The sequence below is a fragment of the Orbicella faveolata genome, unplaced genomic scaffold (genome assembly GCF_042242905.1).
Source record: "Orbicella faveolata isolate gen_17 unplaced genomic scaffold, um_ofav_v1 contig_35, whole genome shotgun sequence".
In the NCBI taxonomy this organism is placed as follows: Eukaryota; Metazoa; Cnidaria; class Anthozoa; order Scleractinia; family Merulinidae; genus Orbicella; species Orbicella faveolata.
The window spans coordinates 27,655,498-27,676,059 of record NW_028301564.1 but is presented as its reverse complement, the minus strand read 5'-3'; the positions used below and the strand labels follow the sequence as shown (position 1 = coordinate 27,676,059).

The following is a 20,562-nucleotide window of genomic DNA, read 5'->3' as shown; positions in this document are numbered from 1 at the left end:
CAATCGCATGAAGATCTAACCGTTGATACAACCAACATTTTTAATTTTGACCGTAAAAATTCCTGCGGACGAAGTTCGCTGGAAAGAACGTGTGGTACTACGGAATTTTAATTTATAAGAATTCAGTTTCTTTGCAGAATTTAAATCTTGCCATTTATTCGGTTTCTTTTTAACATTTTCTTTAGTTTTCATAACTTCTCGTGATTTGTTTTTACGGAAATTGCCTTGCAGTAGTGTTACAGAACTGCTCTGTCTGCAAAAAGAACCTCCTGCGGCGGTCTATAGATGTTTGTTCCTTGTATTCGATTTTTATCTTTCGTTATTTTAACTACATGAAATCTACATCAGAGTAAGCTGTAAAAGCGCTTTTAAAGAAACGCTCTGTACCTTCCATATCTGAAGGCCTTATCTTGTCCATTTGACGCGGTGGACCAGCTTTTTCACTACAAAAGCACACAAAGGAAAGGTTAACAAAGATTGCCAGAGGTAAAGGTAAGGTCGAAGAAAAGTCTAGTTTGTGATTATTCGATTGAGTCTTTTCCTTTTTCTGGATTTGGCGTAAAAATGTTTCAATCTGTTTTGTGATTAAATATAATTTAGTAAAAAATGGAACTTAGGTCTGTAAGAAAACATCGTAAGATAATTCCCCTTACCAGTACCATCCACATATTTGCCATTAGCAATTTTCCATCCGCAATTTTTTCCATCTTCATTTTTCCATGCGCATTATTCCGTCCTCATTTTTCCATGCACCTTTTTCCATCCTCATTTTTCTATCCGCATTTTGTCATCCCATTTTTTGCCATCCGCCATGATTACCGTGCCCTCACAGCATTAAAATTGTCCGGTACCACGGTCCAGCGGTCAATCTTGAAAATTCAAAATGGCGGACGAGTACTGAGTGGAAATTGCACAATAATATTTAGAGGTTTTTGGTATAAAAGTAACTTCATGCTACGCATATTTAGAAGATATGTTGACAAGACTGGCAGAGCACTTAGCTTCTGTCGATATGAGCACAGTTCTCCGGTAAGATCATCACTGAAATGGGAGGAAACACAGTTCAACGGAGTGGAAGTGAATTTGAGCCAGCTTGAAGACAACCCTAACCTTGATGAGTTTTCTACCAGATTAAAAGGTAAGTTCACGTTCTGTAAAAAAACAAGGCTTGTAAAAAATTTAAGATACACGGCATTCCGTAGAGCCATGTTGTGCCAGCCATCCTCTTTAATCTCATGCTGCTATAATTCTTTGTCACATAACAAATTAAAAATAAATGAATTTTTTTAGGTGTCACGGTATTTAGCACTGCTCTGCTAATTGGAGATACTATAAATGAAGAAATAAATTTTGTAAATAACGCTGTGCAAAAACTTTTTTAAAAACCATGCTGGTTGGAGGCTGACCAGTGTGCTATTGACAGGATGTGGAGAAAATCCACCCAGAGAGCCTGGCGGGGGGAGGGGCGGATTTCAACCTGGGACCTCCAAGTAACAAATTGGGCACCCTAACCACTGAGTGATGTCACCTTCCTCATGTGTAACTATCAATTATATAACTATCAAATTCACTGGTTTGTAAACTAGCTCTGAAGACGCTCTGAAGATACACGGCCATTGATTTCAAGTCTACTACACCTGCTGGTCTATACAAAAGTGGGATAGCCTGGCAGGATAGGAGATGACTGACATGAAGAAATGCAGAATTAGGTGTTTATTTTTCAACGTTATTTTATAGTGGCAGTGTTAACTTGAATATTGCATACTGCATGTCATTCAGATAGTATTCTGCACTGGAAAAGGGTCAGAAAGAAATCAGTGTGGATGAAAGTACCAATTGCTCAGAGTTACCTGATACCCGTGGCATTTAATCATGGCTTCAGTTACCATCATGCTGTTGGTGACTATGCCATGCTGTTAAAATGGCTTCCAGGGAGGCAAAGTAAGGTACCTCCTTATGCTACACACCAAGTTGGAGTTTCAGGTAACTGTAATCAATATTGCATTTTTCATTGACAGCATTATGGGTTTAGCAAGTAGTCTGTCCATTCACATTTTTTTTTGTGTAAGTTATTTTTCTTTTGGGTGCGTGAGTGTGCAAGAGTGAGCATAGAGCGCGAGAATGGCCTGGAAGCAGGCACAAGAAAATTAAATGTCTGACTGTGGACTTCTTTGGATTAATCTTTTTAGTCCTCTCTTCTATGTCATCTGTGACCTTTTCATTATCACCTGTGCCCTCGCTCCCTAAATTATATACTTTAAGAGCTCAACATCTGAAAGGATCCAAATACAAAACAACAACCATACAGTGTCATGGCAAATCCAAAAAAGGAAAGAAGCCAACCTTGTAACGAAAGACACTCATTTATTTCTTATCTTGTTAAACTTGAGAATGGCGTCAGGATGACTCTGAAAATGTTGTTTGCTCTTATCATTAATTTTTACTTGCTTGTGGGCATTACAAAACCTTTGCTCATAACCCAAGATTGCTGTAATTATTTTCAGGTCTTGTTCTTAACAAAGAAAAAAGTGAAGTGTTGGTTGTTCAAGAAAAGAATTTGGTATGTGTTCACAAAATGTAATGTTTGTTGATTGTTTTTTTAAAGAATCTGCTTCAAATACACTATATTTATTTCATGTTTGATGGTGAAACAATGTAATTATTATCAGCCGGTGGGGGGAGGGGGGGACAGGGGGCAGGGGGGGTGTGTTGGGGCACTTCCAGAACAATCGGGTGGTGGTGTGCAGCCCCCTTCCCAAAACCCTAACCCTATTTGAGACCAGACCGTGTTTCAGACCTGTCTTATAATTGAAGGTTTCATGCAAAAAGGGCGTATGTAGCATTTTGGGCCCATTTTTATTTTTTTTGCAGGATTGAGCTAATTTTTGGCAAACTGACTTGTTTTGACATGAAAAGCATCGTTGCATAATTGGTTTTGTTGACTTATGCTCCATTTTCGAGAAATAACATATGCAAAAAAATTCAGTTTTTTGAGTGGCATCTTTTAGAGCGAATCCTTCCAAGGTGGATTTTGACGCAGCGCAAACGGTTACTTTTAGCAGCTTCAACAGCACGGTTTCTCTTAAATATATGTTTTGATTTTTGAAAGAAGTAGAGAAATAGACCAGAAAAAAATATTGACTGACCTCGTATCAAACTGGTGTCACGACAAAACAAACTTGAATCCAGCCCGTTCAGCGCCTTATTCGCTTGCGCTAACGAAGCAACAGTAAGAGAATTGCATAATTATATGATTGAATAATAAAACTAGCGCCAAATACCACACTTCGGTGACTTCATCGTTTAGCAAAACAAAGGTTTCATTTGTTTTTCACTCAACAAAAGATCTCCAAAAGATACCTATAGAAAACTGCATTTTTTGCAAACGTTATTTCTCGAAAACGAAGCGCAAATCAACAAAAACAATTACGCAACGATGCTTTTCATGTCAAAACAAGTCAGTCTGCCAAAAATTTGCTCGATCCTGCAAAAAATAAAAATCGGCCCAAATGCTACATACGCCCTTTTTGCACGAAACCCTTCAATTTGTTACCCAGTTCAGACCAATGTCAAGGGTATTGTGAAGAGCTTTGGTTGAAAGTCTTGTTGATAAAATTTATTATGATGAAAAAGTAGTTTCTTCTAAAAAAACATACCAAATTCAAGGCTTGTGTGCAAAAGCCATAATTACCCTTATTAAGACCAAATTAGCCAAAATTGATACTCTATCTATGATCAAAACAGCTAAAAAACCATACCCTTTGGGCCCAAACATACCACACATTCCCCCATGGGAATTATTATAGAATAAGGGATGTTAAACATTCTTTTTCATATTGAAAGGTTTCAAAGCAAAGAGTCTTTCAAACTGCTTCAAAACTGTTACATGTAGTTAATATGTTAATTTAATAACAACTGTTGAAGTTAAGTTAATTAAGCTGTATAATTTAGTAATTTGTCTGATGTTTGTTGATGACTCATTATTAATGTGTGTTTAACGTTTACATTGTAGTTAAAAATTGGCCCACACATAAGAAAGGCAGTATGGAAATTTCCTGGAGGACTTTCAGACGAAGGAGAAAGTCTTGGTGGGTTATAGTGTAATTCATTTGGAATGCTTAGTTTTCCTCCAACTAGCAAAAGCTTTGTAACTTGATTTTATTCAAGCCATTTCTATGAATTGTTTTGTGCTTCAAATGACCACCTTTTGTGGTTAGGCTCTGGATGTAGCCAGTATGAGGCAAATAAACCAAGACACTTGCCTCAGTCAGTCATTTTTGTTTTTGCTCTTTCTTTGGAGGGGGAATGTACATGTAAAACACTGCTAAATACCCATCAAGAGAATTTAACCACGGGCATTGCTTCAGTGTTGAAAACGTTTTTCTGACTACGGCCCTGTGCCTGGTCTGTTTGTCTGGTTAAAATATAGAAAAATGACCCTACATCCATGTTTAGCCTGGTTTAACAAGTCACTACCGTAATGATACAGCTGAATTACATGGGAAACAGAAATAATAAAATAAATCCAGCCTGATTTCAGTGCAGTTGTTTTAACGTCACCGAATTGTACAGATTTCAGCCAATCAATGATTGTTGCCTGAGTTTACTTAGCAAAAGTAGATAATAAAAGTGGCATGTATTTATTTATTTTTATTTTTGGCCTCAATTTTTTGGTTTGTTCTGTGCTATTTCTCTGCATGACTGTCCAGAAGAAACAGCCACTCGTGAAGTCTGGGAAGAAACTGGAGTCAGAGCAGGTAACTGTGTTGAAGATTACGTGACTTGAATACTATTGATCCTAGCCAGATGTCTGTTGAAATGGATTTTTTTTCAGCCTATTGCACCCAACATTGGTTTCAGCTGCAGATTAAAGACAAATTGATCACATGATGACAAACATCTCTTGGCTACAGTTTGCAGCACAGCTGTTGTAAATTCCTCAAAAGTGTCCGTTTCGAGGCAAATCCATGCGATGGATTTTGCATTTGTCGAACTCTTCTCTGTAACATATATCTTGCATTGTATCTTGCTAGAAAGTGCAAAACTCATTTGACAAGCTTGCAAACAAACTGGTAGGAAAGATTCACTTGTCACACGATCATGAAATTTAATACATGCAGGTGTTGGGGTTACAGGCCTTAAGAAAGCCCTGAAACTGATTTTAATCTTCACAAGCTCCACAGCTAGCTTGTTTGAGGCTGAATAAGAGAAATTAGGTAAAATAATGCTAATGACCCTACAAATACCACCATCGCCTATTTGGCCATTATTGATAACATTTAAACAAATCTAAGGTAATATGGCCTTCCCTGATTGAAGACTAGTCATTGTCAGGCTTTTGAACCAGCTGGACGCTTGTGGTTTGTCTCATTACTGCCCCTTTCAATAACGTAACTGTAGACTCTAAAATTGACAGCTCAACTGGCAAATGGGTTTTTCACTACCCTCAATCAAATGTTCGGTGGCTCTTCCCAGTTTGCGACAACTGCTAAGTGTGTGCTAATCAAATTGTTGAGCACAGTTCAGACAACGAAACAGTGCTCAGCAATAGTCAGAAGCTGGGAGGAGCCGCCAAACATTCGATTGATGGTAGCAAAAAATGCATTTTGTCGGTTGAGCTTTCGATTTTAGAGTCCACGTTATTGAAAGACGTAATAAATCTTGATTTCTTCTCATCGACTTTTACTTTGCAGAATTCAAGTCTGTCTTACTATTTAGACAACAGCATCAAATGAGGAATGCCTTTGACAAGTCTGACATCTACATTGTGTGTAGAATGGAACCATCAAGTTTTGGAATAAGCCACTGCGAAGACGAGATTGCCAAGTGTGAGTGGATGAAATTATCAACTCTCATTACTCACACGGACACCACTCCGTTGACCAAGTTAGCAGCCAGGTTAACATTGCATGGACTGAAGAATGGATTTGAAAGTGTTGACAATGTGGGAAACAGAGTGCAATCTTGGGTGAATCCCAACCAGACATTCACTCTCTTCCACAAATATCTACCAAGCTAGCAATAGTGACTTTTAGAGTACTTTCCATTATGCCAAAGATTCTAGAAATTTCAGCCGGAAGTCAAATGGAAAGGTCCATTTTGGTTCCTTCAGACCAGAATGGTCTTGGAGGTGGTCTACTTTGACTGGTCAGACCGAAATTTGCCGTTCCATTTTCACAAACTGGTTCATTGCCCTACTTCTCTTCAGTAGCTTTCACTTATGTAAGGAATTCGGGAAAGGAATAAAAAAATGGTAAGAGCCATTCTTGTTGGTTGGCCCGGTTTGATTGAAAAATGTCGTTCCATTTGTCCTCGGGTAATCCCACTGGTCTCTGACCGGTCGGTCTGGCATAATGGGCAGCGCCCTCAATTTCAGTTATCCAATGTACTCTGGAGTCTGGATTTTTCAAACTACGTGAGGGAACAGAGACCAGTTCAAAACATTGGGAGGTTTCAAAAATTGAGGCCACTAATGCCCCTAACTTTTTTGCAAGCAAGTGAAAGATAGCTTAATTGAATAATCAGGAGGTTCCAGAAATCTTGGGTTGATAAAATTGGGATTCCACTGTATTCTAGTAATAATTATTGCTCACCAAAGACAGTGGAATTCAATAGGCGTAATTATCAGGTCAAAATACTAGAACATTGTATTCACCAAGTTTGAAGGATGCAGCTTGGCTTGAAGATGCTCAGTGTATTTTCTAATTTTCCATACATTTTCCTGCAAATTTGGCTGGGTGGACGCGATTCATGGGAAAAAATTATAGACAAATGTATGGGAAATTAAAAATTAACTGAACGTCTTCTAGCCCAGCTACATCCTTCAAATTTGGTGAATACAATCAGTGCTACCTAGATGGTAAAGTTGCGGTTTACAAGTAGTGCAAAATTCAATATTTAAAAAATGTTATTTCCCATCGGATGCCCATACAAACACTGTAATTTCTGACCGCTTTGCCTGTAGACATGGCACGATGGCGTCAAAAACCACGATTAGGCATATTTATTAGGCAATATCAAGCTGCCTCTTATGCTAGATATGTTAAACATGATGCTAAGTGATTTGTAGCTGAAGTACAGGCCTGGTTCTACATAATTAATACTAAACTGAAACACATATAACTGTACAAATTATGCAGTGCAAATTATTTTTATTTAATATTAAATTGCAGTACTTCATTAAACTTTTTTTTCAATGAGACCATGTACAAACAACAGTGGTTAATGATAATAAATAATCATTCGCAAGTGATTAAACCTTAGTGAAACAGATTGACAGAAATGTCCATGGATTTTCATTTTAATTAAGTTTCAAGGAGTAAGCTTACTCCTTGCCAAATACGGAATTTCCATTGTACAGACCTGCACAAGCAAAATTAGCTATACATCAAGTAACATATTAAAATGTTATATAGCTCTGTACAATTTAAAACACTCTTTTAAAATACTGATTCAGAAATAACATACTGAATGGCACTGTAAACTCTGATAAATTTTATGAGTGACATATGCCTTTTAAAATAAAATAAAATTCTGTTTACACATGTGAAAATACATTCAATTTTCAAATTCTGTCTTACAGGTACTTTCTTTCAATAGCCTTGTTGTTGTATTTATGCCCAAACTTTATGTGATTTTCCAAATAGTAATGATTGACATTTGCATGCAAGATTTGATGCACTCTATTATGAGCAACAGCAGGTCAAGTTTTGCAAACAAGAGTGGGACTGACAATACCAACACAACAGTACTACATAAAGCTACAAAAAAGTCTTTCATCTGGCATCAAGACTGCAACCATGCAGGATGTGCTTTGAAATGAGACTTTTTTGGAAAGTGATTCTTCACATTAATGCGCATTTCTGCTGGCAGTGTTTGCCGCACTTTGTATTTTCCTAAGATGTATCTGTCTGGATGCTGTTGTCCTGTGTAGCGTGGATCTATCGTGCCATCACGGATTGGATCAGATGCCAGTGTTCTAATTAATCTCATTACAGCTTGCTGTTCTGGAAAAAGAAAAGAGAGAGCCAAGTTAAGTTAAGAGTCCAGAATGAATAACTGGAGGATAAAAAAGATGGGATTTCAATAAAAAGTAAAAATCAAATGAATTTTGCTTTGTTCAAATTAGTGTTCCAGATCTGTTGTAAGAGAATGTCTCCTCATAACAGAAAGCTTAGAAGATTAATTTACAACAGACCATGAATTGCTTTTGCACACTTCGTAGGCTTAACAGCCATTATGAACGTCTGCTAAGTGCGAGAAGTGTGCATATTTGTCAAATTGCTTTCAGGAAGTACAACAACATTCTTGCAATCTTCTTTTGATCACATAAATTTCCCTGATTACAAAAAGTCAAAGTCATGTTACTTGTGATACACAGTTTTTCACACAGTAAAATACATGTAAAATACTATAACTGTTGAATAGATAAATATTACATAGTAATTTTATTTATTCTAGTAATATATTACATGTATATTTACATTAGTCAGCATGTAGTATACCTTCATTTCCAGCTTTCTTTAACCATCGATTTACAGCTGGTACAACATCAGGCCTGAATGTGGAACTGACAGTCTAATTCAATTGTGAAAAGGAAAACATAGCACTCAGTTATTGATAATACTGGTAATTGTTTGAACCTGAAGGTTAGCTATAATCACATCTTTAACCATTTACCTCTTCCATTTGTACTGTGTCTTGTGCTGCATTCATCATGTTTGTGACTGTCTTCTTGTCTGTTGAAAAGAAAAACATGCAAATACATATATTAAGTATAGCAAATATTAACACAGTGTGTGCAAAGTAGCCTACATGTATGGGAGCATGCATTTGCAACTACAAAACATCTTTTAAAAGACAAGAACCCACACCTGGTGGAATGGTGTATACATCTTGTAATTATAGACTATTTTTACCTGCCAATATATAAATTTTGATTCATTTTGGACAATTTTTTTTTTCACATCTTTCATGTAATATAGAGAGAAAAGGAGAAAACGGAGAAATAAATCGTAAAAATCTAATGTATGCTAATAAAGATGAGATATCCAAAACACTGTCATGGTCATGAATATTATCAATGAGTTTTAGAATCAGTTGTCTACATGACGTGAATATGACCCATCCATGGAATACACCTCTCCACCTCGCAGACTTAGTTGTTTGTTACAACTTTTGTTCCATTACCTTTCATGGTAGCATTTCTCACCCAAGCTTGTGTCGCTGGTATGGCTTTTGGATTCATGACAGCTTTTAATACCTGGAAACATGCATAACAGATAGAAGAACTGTTTATTGTCACTCAGTCAGTGCTATTGCAAATAAACTTGGTACACTGATCTGACAAACTGTGTAGGAAAGGTCAATGTCCACATAACAACATTTCAAAGGAAACTTAGCAGGAATTGGAGGTGCCTGCACCGTTTAGTAAAACACTGTTTTGAAGGTTAATGAGAAAGGAACTGAGAGGCAAATGAAGTAGATCAGTACATTACAAATACTTACCAAAATTATAAAAACTTTGGGGTTACCCTCACCACTATAATTTATGGCACTGTTCAAAATTAATAGCATTTATTTTCTTGAAGTTGCCTATATGCCACCCAGTGCCCCCCCCCCCTCCCCCATAATCTACATTGTATACTTGACAAAAGTGTTTCACATACACTTTAATTTCCACCATTTTTATTTCTTCTTAGCTTCTACTGCCTTTGTTGATCAATGTAAGCAGTACTGCATAAAATCAGCCCATTTCAGCCCAATAGCCCATTTCACATAAGATTATATTCCATCACCTATTCCTTGGAAATCATTCTAAAAATGCCAAAGTCCTGAGCATTAGTAACCTTTCTGATTTGTTCCAAGTTTTACTTTAAACAAAACTGGTTAAAATAAATAGTGTGCACTATTTTTAGTCACTTTATATTAATTAATTACCTCATCTGTTCCTCTCTTTTCCATATCTTTCATCTCCCATAATGTGTAGTACATTGTTTGCTGGTTGTCACTTGGTTCATCAGGCTTATAACCAACTATATAAGAGAAGAGTTAATTTTGAAATATATAAACCAGATTTAAATATTAGAAACCACTGATAAATTGAGTGGCTAACATAATCACTAATTTGTGCAAGCAATGTACCATTATAGACAGATCAAAAGTTGTGGCCCAATGTGACTTGAACAAACACTACATTATGTTCATTTTTAACATCTCAGAACTGGACACCTTCCATGGTCATAAGGGTGTTCGTTCTATTACACAAGAGGTACAACTATACTGGTACAAGAAACCCTTTAGGAGTGTCAGATGCTTAATTTTTTAAAAAATTGTCCTTAATAAAAAATACTGACATACATTTTAAATAATTTTCATTTTTGTGTTACTTTTGAGAATATAATGTAGTTACCATCATGATAAGGCAAGGTCTGTTGCATCATTAAATATTAATGATTATTATTATTGTCTATTTTTATTGTCTCACCATCATAAGGGTCCTGTCCTGGTTTTTCTTTCGGCTTGGGAAACCCCTTAGCCTCCCTCAACCTGAGTCGCAAAAATGATCTGGGGAGAAATGAGAGGGCATCAGTTACATACAGTCAACACCAGAATAAAATTACTTCTTTGTCAAATACCCACTACAATTTGTTGTGGAGTCATGACATTAAAGAACCCAAGGCTAAAAATTACTTGATATTAGTAATGGTATTTCGACTGAGTGGAACACAATTCAGGGAGTTAAAATTCAAACAAGTAATTTCAAAATCGGATGAGTGCACAGCACAAGGCTAATTTGAAATTACGGGCACAATAATATTTATACTCTCTGAATTGTAGGACATGAGGTCCAATTACTTCTGAGATAAAAAAGTCAGAAGCAGTTTCCATAACTTCTATTGTAGGGAACATTATAAGGGAAGCTATTAATTAAAGCCGCAATATGGCAAAGGGCGCAACAACTGTGTGTGACAAATAGGCGAGCAGACAACCAATCATGACAAAGAAATTTTGTTATAAACACGACATATGGAAGATCAATAGGAGCAACTTCAGAATACCCGGCCACTTTATTTACCTGTGCCGGTGGGCTTTGAAGAACGAAGTATATAACAATAGTTGCTATTCTTATTCAATGAGATGCTAATAAGTGGCCGGGTATTCTGGAGTTTAGCCGATCAATACTGAAGCTTAAAATAAATTTTGTCATTAGTATTTGAAACATTTAAATTCAACAATGAACTGCAGCGATAGTAACTTTACACGGTATAAAGGCACCTTCTTTACTACTCTTCATTACTCACAAGAACTCAGTCTTATCGCGCTTTTCAAAGTGAGAAATAAACGTTACCACTTACACCGTATGTTCCCACTCATCTTCGTCAAAGTTAAACGCTAAATTAAGCCGCTTGGGTGTTTTACTACAACCACTTCAAAAAACAAAAGAAATACAAACCTTGTAGGGTGAGGATTATTTCGTCTTGTTGGCGAAGTCGGGCGACACGGAGTGGGTTCTTGAAGAGCTCTGTAGTTATGTGTTGTCGAGTAAGTAGTAACAAAGTGGTTACATTTTACAGAAGGCAAAGGCTCGCCAGGGTTTTCCCAAGTATGCTTCCATGACTGGCGAGAAAGGCTGCGAATCTTGTCGAAATCCGATTGTGAAATACCTTGTTTTCGTCTTTCATGTTCTCTAAACACTTCGGCAGACTTGGAGCGAAAGCGAAGCTCATTTGGATAGCCTGGATTTGTTAAAATGTGAGTCATTATGACACACCAATAACATCAAAGCCGTTCTCTAGCTTTCAATCGATGTTCCCGGCAATATTCTGGTCGCGATACGATGATTTCGCTTTTGCCAGTGGAGATCGCGTGTTATTCGTAAGATATTGCCCTGGGCTACGCCAGAGTTGATCTGCAGGTCGCTCCAACCTCGTTTAGTTGCCAAATTTGACAAAGAGTCAAGAAATAAACTGTTTTCTGCCGCACCGCGGTTAAACCGACAACAATGAGATTGCTTAGTAACTTTAATTTATGCAGCGCCGGGTTAATGAATAACCATACCGTTTGCTAATTGACTTCCCTTGACATGTCATTTCATCCAATATACCGCAAGTTTTAACAATGGCTAATTATGGTAAGCCATAGACTAAATTGATTAATTATTGAAAGGAAAGGAAAACCGTATTCTCAACGGCTGTTAGCTTCCAAAACCCGTTGTTTGTAGAAGACAAAGAAATCGGGATAAACTGGGTTTAATAAATTGAAAGGCAAACATGGTTTGAAGTACTTCTTCCAGCAAGCACTAAGAAAGGCAAAAACCTTTCAGAGTATCAATGGCTAGGACTGATTACGAGCAACGCGGGCAGTTTTGGCCGAATCTCCGTTTCCATACAAGCACACTGGCTAAAAAGAAAAGAAAAAAAATGATCCGTTTAAAAAACGCGAATTAAGCACCACAACAATTTTTTCGTTCTTCGGAGCTTTAAAAATTCTGCGAGTGGCGTCATCGAAGTGTATCAAATTTGATCGCTATCGCAACAAATTAAACCTTTAAAAACCCGCGTGGTTCTTGGACGTCCTTGTAGTTGGAATATAAACAAGACTGAAACCAAGAAAAAAATTTTCGCTGGGGCAATTCTCATTAATTCATTTACAGTTAAGCCAAGTCCGTTCCATTTTTGGCACAAGTCAATTTAAAGTGTTCTGTTATTACAGATTTGCTTTTATTTAATAATTGATCAAGTGAAATCTTCCCTTAATTATCTGAAGTGAACGAAAGCGATCCCGCAAGCAAGGCAACAAAAGGTTTGTTATCTCAATGGCTATTCACAAAACCATAGATTCAACATATGGGGCTCGAAATATTAAACAAAATGTCCTATTGATTCACTTAAGCGAATAGAATTGATTTAATACCAGCTATTACCCGGCACAGCTCCAGAAAACCGGTGGAATTGGAGGCAAATTAATGGGGTAGTCAGGACCTCTTCAAAACTTCGAAGAAAACGTGAGTTTTTGATCATCTTTACTAAATATCTTATGGATCGTTTCTATTCAGAATCATTTCTCAGAATCACTACTAAAATTAAACATGTCTATAGTAACTACAATCGGGAGAAGGCTGCTGATTATAGAGTTTTAATAAGAGTTCGTTTTCTAGGTTTATTTTAAAAGTGTTCAGATGATTAGTTATATAATTCGAAACTGCCGACTAAAACTGAGCCGAGAACGCTTCAAACAGGCAAAATTATGACTCTAACTTTAACCGAGACTCTTTTGTTTGGTGAAACTACGTATGCCGTCTCTAGGCAACTTAACTGGGGCGGACGAAGCTGAAGTTTCGCGTTTTTGTACTGATAATTAACTTCTGAATTCAAATCAAATTCTGAATTATTTGCTTGATTTTCGAGAACAAATCGTGTTTTCAATAAAATAACATTTATTCTGAGGTTGAAGAATGAGTTTCAGCAATCCTATATATGAGTATAAATCACCCTTTTGTGTTGTTTAGTACGGTCAAAATGTCGCACATACATACTAGCATTTTATGTTGCCAGTAGAAGTAACTGAAACAAACCTGAACTGTACTTTTATTTCACAAGCCAATCTTGACTGCTCTTCGTAATGAACTACTGCAGCAAACCTTCGTATAACTACAGAGAAAGAACGGCTGAGGAACAGGTATGAACAATTATGGTATACGAGGCATCAGTTATGTTACTTGTTTGTGGCCAGGAGGCGCTGTGGCCTCATGGTTAGCGCGCAGACCTACAGAGCCGTCTGGATTCAGACAGGCGTTGATCGACATCATTAGCGCGTGCTTTAGGGCAAAACGACATCTTGTTACGAATAAGCATTCTATCTAGGGGGAGTATGGTTTTATCTAGGGGGGGGGGGGTAGGGTTCTATCAAGGGGGTTGGTACATGATTATTATGAAAGGCCCATTCCTTGCCGGGTCAAAAATTGGCGGCATTTCAGTATTTTCCTGCTTTTATTTTTTCTCAGATATTGCCTCGTCTATTTACTCCTAAGAAGGCTCGTCGAATCTATGGTTGGTTGAGATCTGGGCAATATGACGGTATGTAAAGAGAATTCAAACCTGAACTGTACCGAGCTCTGGGATTCTGCTTACAACCTGCTCTGGGATTCTCCTTACAACCTGCAACCGGATCCAGTTTTTTCCTTTGAAGTTTGCGGCATATTGTTAACGAAAATTTATAATTTTCAATATTATTCTTTTCTGGCAGAGAAACTTGCTGTTCTTAAACAATTTTGGATTAAAGAAGAAGAGAGACGAGCAACAGACAAGGTGAAATTAGGGCAGGGATTGGAAATTTATCAGCGATAAATATAAAAAAAATGATAAGCATTTCGTGTTAAGTTGAATGTGGTTTATGTGCAGTCGAACCCCTATTAAGCGCCCACCTGTTAAGCGGCCACCTGTTAAGCGGCCACTCCTATTAGGCGGCCAGTAATCAAAGTCCCGATGATGTTTTTTCTATTGTTTTTACCTCTATTAAGCGACCAGCCTCTTTTAAGCCGCCACTATCCATTATCCACTATCCGCGAGGGTGGCAGTTTAATATAGGGGGTTGAGTGAACTGTACATAAATACATACTTTATTAATTTTGGTAAAGTATGGGTTTGAAACGGAGGCAGCCAAAGGGCTGATGTGGCCGTACTACAATAAATAACTTATAAACTAAAAAAATACAAACACGAAAGTGTAAGAGTATAAAATACATACAGATTGAAAGGAGTAGTGATTTAAAGCAATAGCGCGAGTGGCATGCGTGCCGGCTAAGCTACAAGATTCTCGGCAAAAAATAATTAATATAACAATTAACAAAGATGGATAGTTCGGGTCTTGGGTCTACAACTTCCTTCGGTTTCTGGGACTAAGCAAGATGGAACCAGTAAAAGCCTATGGAAATGCTTTCTTTCATGAGAATTATATAGTCGACTGCAGCCGCCAGACTGCCCATGACTTCAGTCTGGGAACTATGAATTCATATACCTTGTAGCTGTGAAAAAATAGAAATAGCATCAACTGAAAAGTCGGAAGAAAAATCCGAGTTCCAGATGGGATTTCAACCCACGACCCTCCTTGATCTAGCCGGACGTTCTAACCACGGAGCTACTGGAGACTCTATGGGGAGCATTGCTTTAATAAAGTGAATATACATTCTTTCGTGCTATTGTAGGTTCTGAAGGAAAGCTTTCATCCTCAAGCAGCGCCGAGAGTTCGGATGTGGCTTAACGAAGCCGGAGAGGAAGGTTGGTGGCTATTATATATAGTGTTGTTTATTTAGGTTTGTTTTTCTCTGTAGCAAAAAAAAAGTTGAATGGCGCTTCGTCTGCTTCGTGTTCACAAATATTCCTGAAATTTGCTTTGTCATTTGCGGAGTGAATGTTTACTGAGCGGCTTTCGCAAAGTAACCTTAGGAGGGCCTATTTTCTTTCTGATTATGCATAAGAAAATAAAAAAAAACGTCTCAGGTGCATTGTTAATTAACGAAGAAATGGTACTTGTTTATTACGTCATTAAGTTAGCGTTCGCGCTCGTGCGAAATTAAGTGACGATGAACAATTATCACGTCTTAGTGCAACTATGAAATGCAGCGTACATAAGGAGCTCAAAAGTACACAATGTACAAAACTCGTAAGGAGAAGTTGCTCCCTTCACCCTTCAAACTTCGGCTAAACGCCTCTTATCTACCATCTTTTCGTCCGCTAATCGATGGTGAAGGTTTGTAACCTTAAGTGTATTTTCAGAAATGTTCTGCAAGTGTTTCTCATGTTAATTAAGGTTTCTTGTTACTAAAGCGTGCGCCAAAGCCGTTGGAAAGGGGACGGCTTAAAATACTTAATTAAAATAATATGATTAACTCAGTGGCCAGTGACGCAACGTTTCGAAGGGATTATACGATGATTTTTCAACGTATTTTACTTAAGGACGGTGCCTACTAAATACTAAGGTTTTTGCGCCAGGGTAGGACCAGGCGGAAAAAGTAAATCTTTACAAGGGCTACTGGAATCCACAAAGAAAAATTGGGATAGCCACGGATTTTTTCGAGATAATTACTCTTCAATCTCTTTCTACCCTTCGATCTCTCTTAATTAATGTAATTTTTGTATTCATAGGTACTTTCACATTCTTCTGAACATTTTTTTATCGTTACGTCTGGCTATGTAAATTAAAGGCACGATTTTTTCTATTAATTTTCTCTTTATTTCTCGGATCAATTGAAACCAACAGAATGCGATGATTCGCCACGTTATTTTATAACCTCTATGGCAAAACTACTTGAAAAATCAATCGAAGCGTCATAAAATCAAAAATTTTAAGTAAAATTTAACCGGCATGATCACACTCTATTATAGAACATAAATTGTTCAGGGTCAGATTTAGAGGGTGGGTGGGGGGTGGGGAAGGGTGGATTGGGTGGCTAGCCACACCCCTTTTGCAGAGGAAACTGAAACAAATTTTACACAAAAGACTGTGAAAATTATGGCAGAAATAGAGGCAAACACTCTGGACAGGCACCTCATTGTAATTTCTACTTTGTGGTTTTGCTGATACTTCTAGTGTAACAGTTTCAATTTGGATCCAATTCTCAAATTGCAACATTTTGGGGGCATGCCCCATTGGTTCTACAACCCCAAGGTACTAGCCACCCCCTTTGAAAAATCCTGCATCTGCCCCTGATTATTTAGTCATCTAAGTTTACAGCTACGTTATTTCAATGTTTCTCTCTTAGAGAAAAAAGCCATCATGAAATTATTCCGGACCATAGCCAGCCAACCTACACCAGAGAAAATATCCACAACGCGGATGACGCCAGCTGTCCCAGCAATGAATTCTGCTGCCGTGAAAGCTAAAGAAGTCAAATGGGATGACGGACACTCGCCTTTTCCCGCAGTCACCAGAGGTCGTAAACACGGGGACCTCATTTGCGTGGCACAGATGAGAACGGAGTTTGATATTGCCCCCGATTGGCGAACCCCTATGCGTAGCGTGGTTCCTATGACCCAGATCACTCGTTACGCTCCGACCAAGGGGAGGTTACCAAGGCTGTCTAAGCACGTGTGTTTACATGATCAGCGGCAGTTTGTTATTCATCCGGGATGGATCATTCATTAAATGTTGAAAAATGCTCAAGAAACTAGTTAATTTGTTGTGTTTTTTCTTTTTCTTTTTTTTTTTTTTTTCGCGCGGCGCGTTCGAATTCAGCTAAAAATATACCTTATTCCTAATCTACTACTACCATCTTAAACCTGTTGTCTTTGCTTGGCTCTGCATTTTTGAGAGTACACAAGCAGTGTAATCACTGAAATCAGTTTGAAACCATCAAATAAGTCAATATAAAGCCCCGGGGGGAAGGACTCCCATGTCAAAAGGACGGGGGTGCGCGTCAGAAATTTTGAAAAGAACTCTAAGAGCTACCAAGGTCCTGTTTCGTGGGCATGGCTTGAATATTTTCTCACTCCTTACAGGTACCAATTCTAAAACAACACAGTAACTGACACCTTCAATTATTTTTAATAGTGATAAAGACGATTGCATCAAATACCTTCTACTCGTAAAGCTGATCTTCAAATGTCTCCTGTAATGTTTTTTTCGACTCAGTCACCTGAAAGGTACCGCGAAAACTCCCGCTGTGGACCTTTTAAGGCTGAACACCCCAACAGGAATCAAAACCACTTTTTCAACCACTAAAGTACGATGAGCACCCCCGTCCTCAGTTTTTTATATGAGAATCCCCTTCCAGGTATAAAGCATACTGCTGTAACATAAATCGCCTTAAATCGAAGGGGAGAAAATAACTTCTTTTTTGACCGGCTTCTTATAAGTTTCTTTCTCTTTTGTTTAACTGATCAAGTTAGATTATTTTCAATGCCTTCATTTTGGCGTTGTAAAAATACAGACAAGGGCAAAGAGGAGGAATACTACATTCAGTGAACAACTTTTAACTGAGATGCAATATAGTCAATATAACTGATTAGTGGCGGATCCAGACCGTGTGCTAAAGGGGGGAAGGGGGAGGGCATGGGGGAAGGGGGAGGGCATGGGGGAAGGGTTGCTTGCCCTGCCGGCTTTTCTTCCTTCTGCGATTTTTTTTTTTTTTTTACTCAAAATAAGGGAGGGCGGGCCTCCCGGGCCCCTCCCCTAGATTCACCACTGTTGATCGACTTTGTAGTGATCCTTCTGACGAAAAAATGATCGAACAACAGTTTCGATGTTTTCTGAAAGATTAACTGGTTAATATAGAAACAAAGAATCTAGATTCGGCTCAGTTTTTAAGAGGAGTTACTCAAAATGGCACGTTTGCTGGACCCAAATGATTAATTGCTAGCGAATCAACAACTGTTTATTTTCTTATTTAGTGAATATTATGTACCAACATGTCGGAACACTACCACCGCAGCAGCTGAATCATCTGAAGAGGTTGCTACTGACATGGCTTCCTCTGCAACTGGGTTCATGTTCCCATATACCTTTGGCCACTAACGCTCCTTTCGTTCAAAACTCGAGTCGAATGGCCTGCAGTGTTGACTGCAACCGCAAGTTTTCCAAGCGTATTTTTCAATTCCTGCAATATTCAAGGCAAACGTCCAAGCTGTTTGGCTCACAGGGCTGCTCTAATGACAGAAAACGATTTTACTTTCCAGCATTTTCTTTAAGATTTGTAGATTTCGTAGTTCAATTCTGCTTTCGCTGTAAGTTTTGATTATTCTGCGAGTAGCGACGCTCGATACAAGTTGACAGTGGCGTGATTATCTTGGACCAATCACAATTCTTTTGCTACGCATAGAAACCAATAAGATTTAAGGACGGTGCCTACTTTTGTTAGTGCGCACACGTTCTGCGCATCACGCAAGCCATGGTTTAGCGTCACGCGCGCGCTGGGGTTGACATGACGCAATCAACTACGCTACCAAGTACACAACTAAACTGAAAGTAAAATTCTCACTGTGACCAAATCAAGGTTAATGAACCTGTACTTAAACCAGGAACACTAGAATAGCAGCACATCGCTAACCTCTAACTGTTAACGTCTTCCAGCCGAAAAACTAGCTGTTATCTGTCGAAAATGGCCGTCGATAAAACCAGGAACGAAATCTGGGAATAAGGAACAGTCACGTGATTAAACTGACGGCGAACGACTGGAAGGAATGGATTACTCTTCTTAGTTGCTAGCCTTCACTAATTGCAGTCACTGTCATTTTCTTTCTTTTTTACCTTTTTTTTTGTTATGTTTTTGTTTTTATTTTCCGAGCTAATACCAGTTTATTTTTGTTTGATTTAATTTTTAAAAAAATTAATTTTGCATATTTTTCTCATAATTATTATAATTGTGCGATGTTCCGGAATGTTCCGGGATGTTCCGGGATATTCCGGAATGTTCCATGTTCCTGGTTTTATCGACGGCCGTCGAAAATTATACTTAAATCCAACTGTAAACATGTACCTGCAGATGGCGTAGTGCGCGCGCAAAACAAGTGCGAGATACGCAAATGTCTTACTTACTGGGGAGGTTACAGGAAAAAATGAGTCCTACGCCGAGGTCACAAAACGAAACGGAGATGATAACGAGCTGGACTCCCTTAAAATCATGCCATTAAAATGTGTTTAAAAGAAAAGAAAACGTACCATCCACTGGGCATCGTGCACTCGAGGGAGTTTCACAACTCGAAAGAAATTGATCGCTGAATTACACAGGATGCACCTTCAAATTCCTTCTCCAAAGACAATGAAACAGCCACAGAAGAAAGGAACCAACACCACAGAAGAAAGGAAGGCCTTCCCTCTTTGATTCAGGCGACGAGAGCTGAACTTTTGTACCTGAAGTAGACTATTTTCGTTCTGATTCGATAACTGCTTATTTCTTTGTCATGCTCGAGTGAGTTTTCATCACATGACATCGTTTAGCATACTAAATGAGACGTAAAGGCGTTTCCGCTTCCCCTTTTTTTTTTAACAAACCGGCTACTGGAACAATACACCAAAAATCTAATATTTAAGGCGATAACTGATTGTGCGATTTCAAAATGGATCTAATAAAGTGGCAACTGAACTTCGTGTCGTGCAATTTTGGTCTAAAATCGTACTTGTGATTTCAAATCGAACTCGCTCTGCGCGCTCGTTCGATTTTGAAATCACTCGTACGATTTCAGACCAAATTGCACTCCACTCAGTTCAGTTACCATTATTAATATGATAGAAACACGATTTTTAACCAATCAGCGCGTGTATTTTGTTAAGACTGTTTTCCAAATTATTATGTAGTATGACTCTCCACAGAAAACTACTGTGAATTAAATCCCCATTTGTTGAACCCGCCGATGTACTTTTAGAAGCAATCTCCGATTCGGGCGTTTGTAGATATAGCTGGTTTTCACATGACGTCACTAAAATTCGAACTACAAAACTATTGATCTTCCTGAGATTTTACTTAAATGATGTATAAAGACGGCTGAAAACTAATATTCATACAAATTTTAGCTCCGAATGGGTTCTTGGCTTTGTGATACACTACGCTTGAATTTCTAAGCTTTT

At 38.1% G+C, this 20,562-nt stretch overlaps 3 protein-coding genes across 3 annotated transcripts; 2 read left to right on the top strand and 1 right to left on the bottom strand.

Moving 5' to 3' along the window:
* Window positions 1-848: 848 nt before the first annotated feature.
* Window positions 849-6,263, top strand: LOC110049174 (nucleoside diphosphate-linked moiety X motif 6-like). The gene is made up of 6 exons (XM_020754958.2): window positions 849-1,138; window positions 1,780-1,983; window positions 2,505-2,560; window positions 4,013-4,088; window positions 4,710-4,757; window positions 5,694-6,263. Exons 1-6 carry the CDS (start codon window positions 952-954, stop codon window positions 6,017-6,019), a joined length of 897 nt encoding a protein of 298 aa, XP_020610617.2. The 5' UTR covers window positions 849-951; the 3' UTR covers window positions 6,020-6,263.
* Window positions 6,264-7,131: 868 nt separating this feature from the next.
* Window positions 7,132-12,050, bottom strand: LOC110049173 (uncharacterized). Its single transcript, XM_020754957.2, has 7 exons — window positions 11,456-12,050; window positions 10,487-10,566; window positions 9,940-10,034; window positions 9,190-9,262; window positions 8,680-8,738; window positions 8,505-8,577; window positions 7,132-8,006 (listed from the first exon to the last, which is right to left on the bottom strand). The coding sequence occupies exons 1-7, from the start codon at window positions 11,761-11,763 to the stop codon at window positions 7,786-7,788; spliced, it is 909 nt and encodes a 302-aa protein (XP_020610616.1). The 5' UTR covers window positions 11,764-12,050; the 3' UTR covers window positions 7,132-7,785.
* Window positions 12,051-12,741: 691 nt separating this feature from the next.
* On the top strand, window positions 12,742-17,167 carry LOC149104101 (uncharacterized). Its single transcript, XM_089273143.1, has 7 exons — window positions 12,742-12,804; window positions 12,935-13,006; window positions 13,602-13,680; window positions 14,006-14,078; window positions 14,248-14,309; window positions 15,206-15,278; window positions 16,763-17,167. Exons 3-7 carry the CDS (start codon window positions 13,624-13,626, stop codon window positions 17,143-17,145), a joined length of 648 nt encoding a protein of 215 aa, XP_089129269.1. The 5' UTR covers window positions 12,742-12,804; window positions 12,935-13,006; window positions 13,602-13,623; the 3' UTR covers window positions 17,146-17,167.
* Window positions 17,168-20,562: the final 3,395 nt, after the last annotated feature.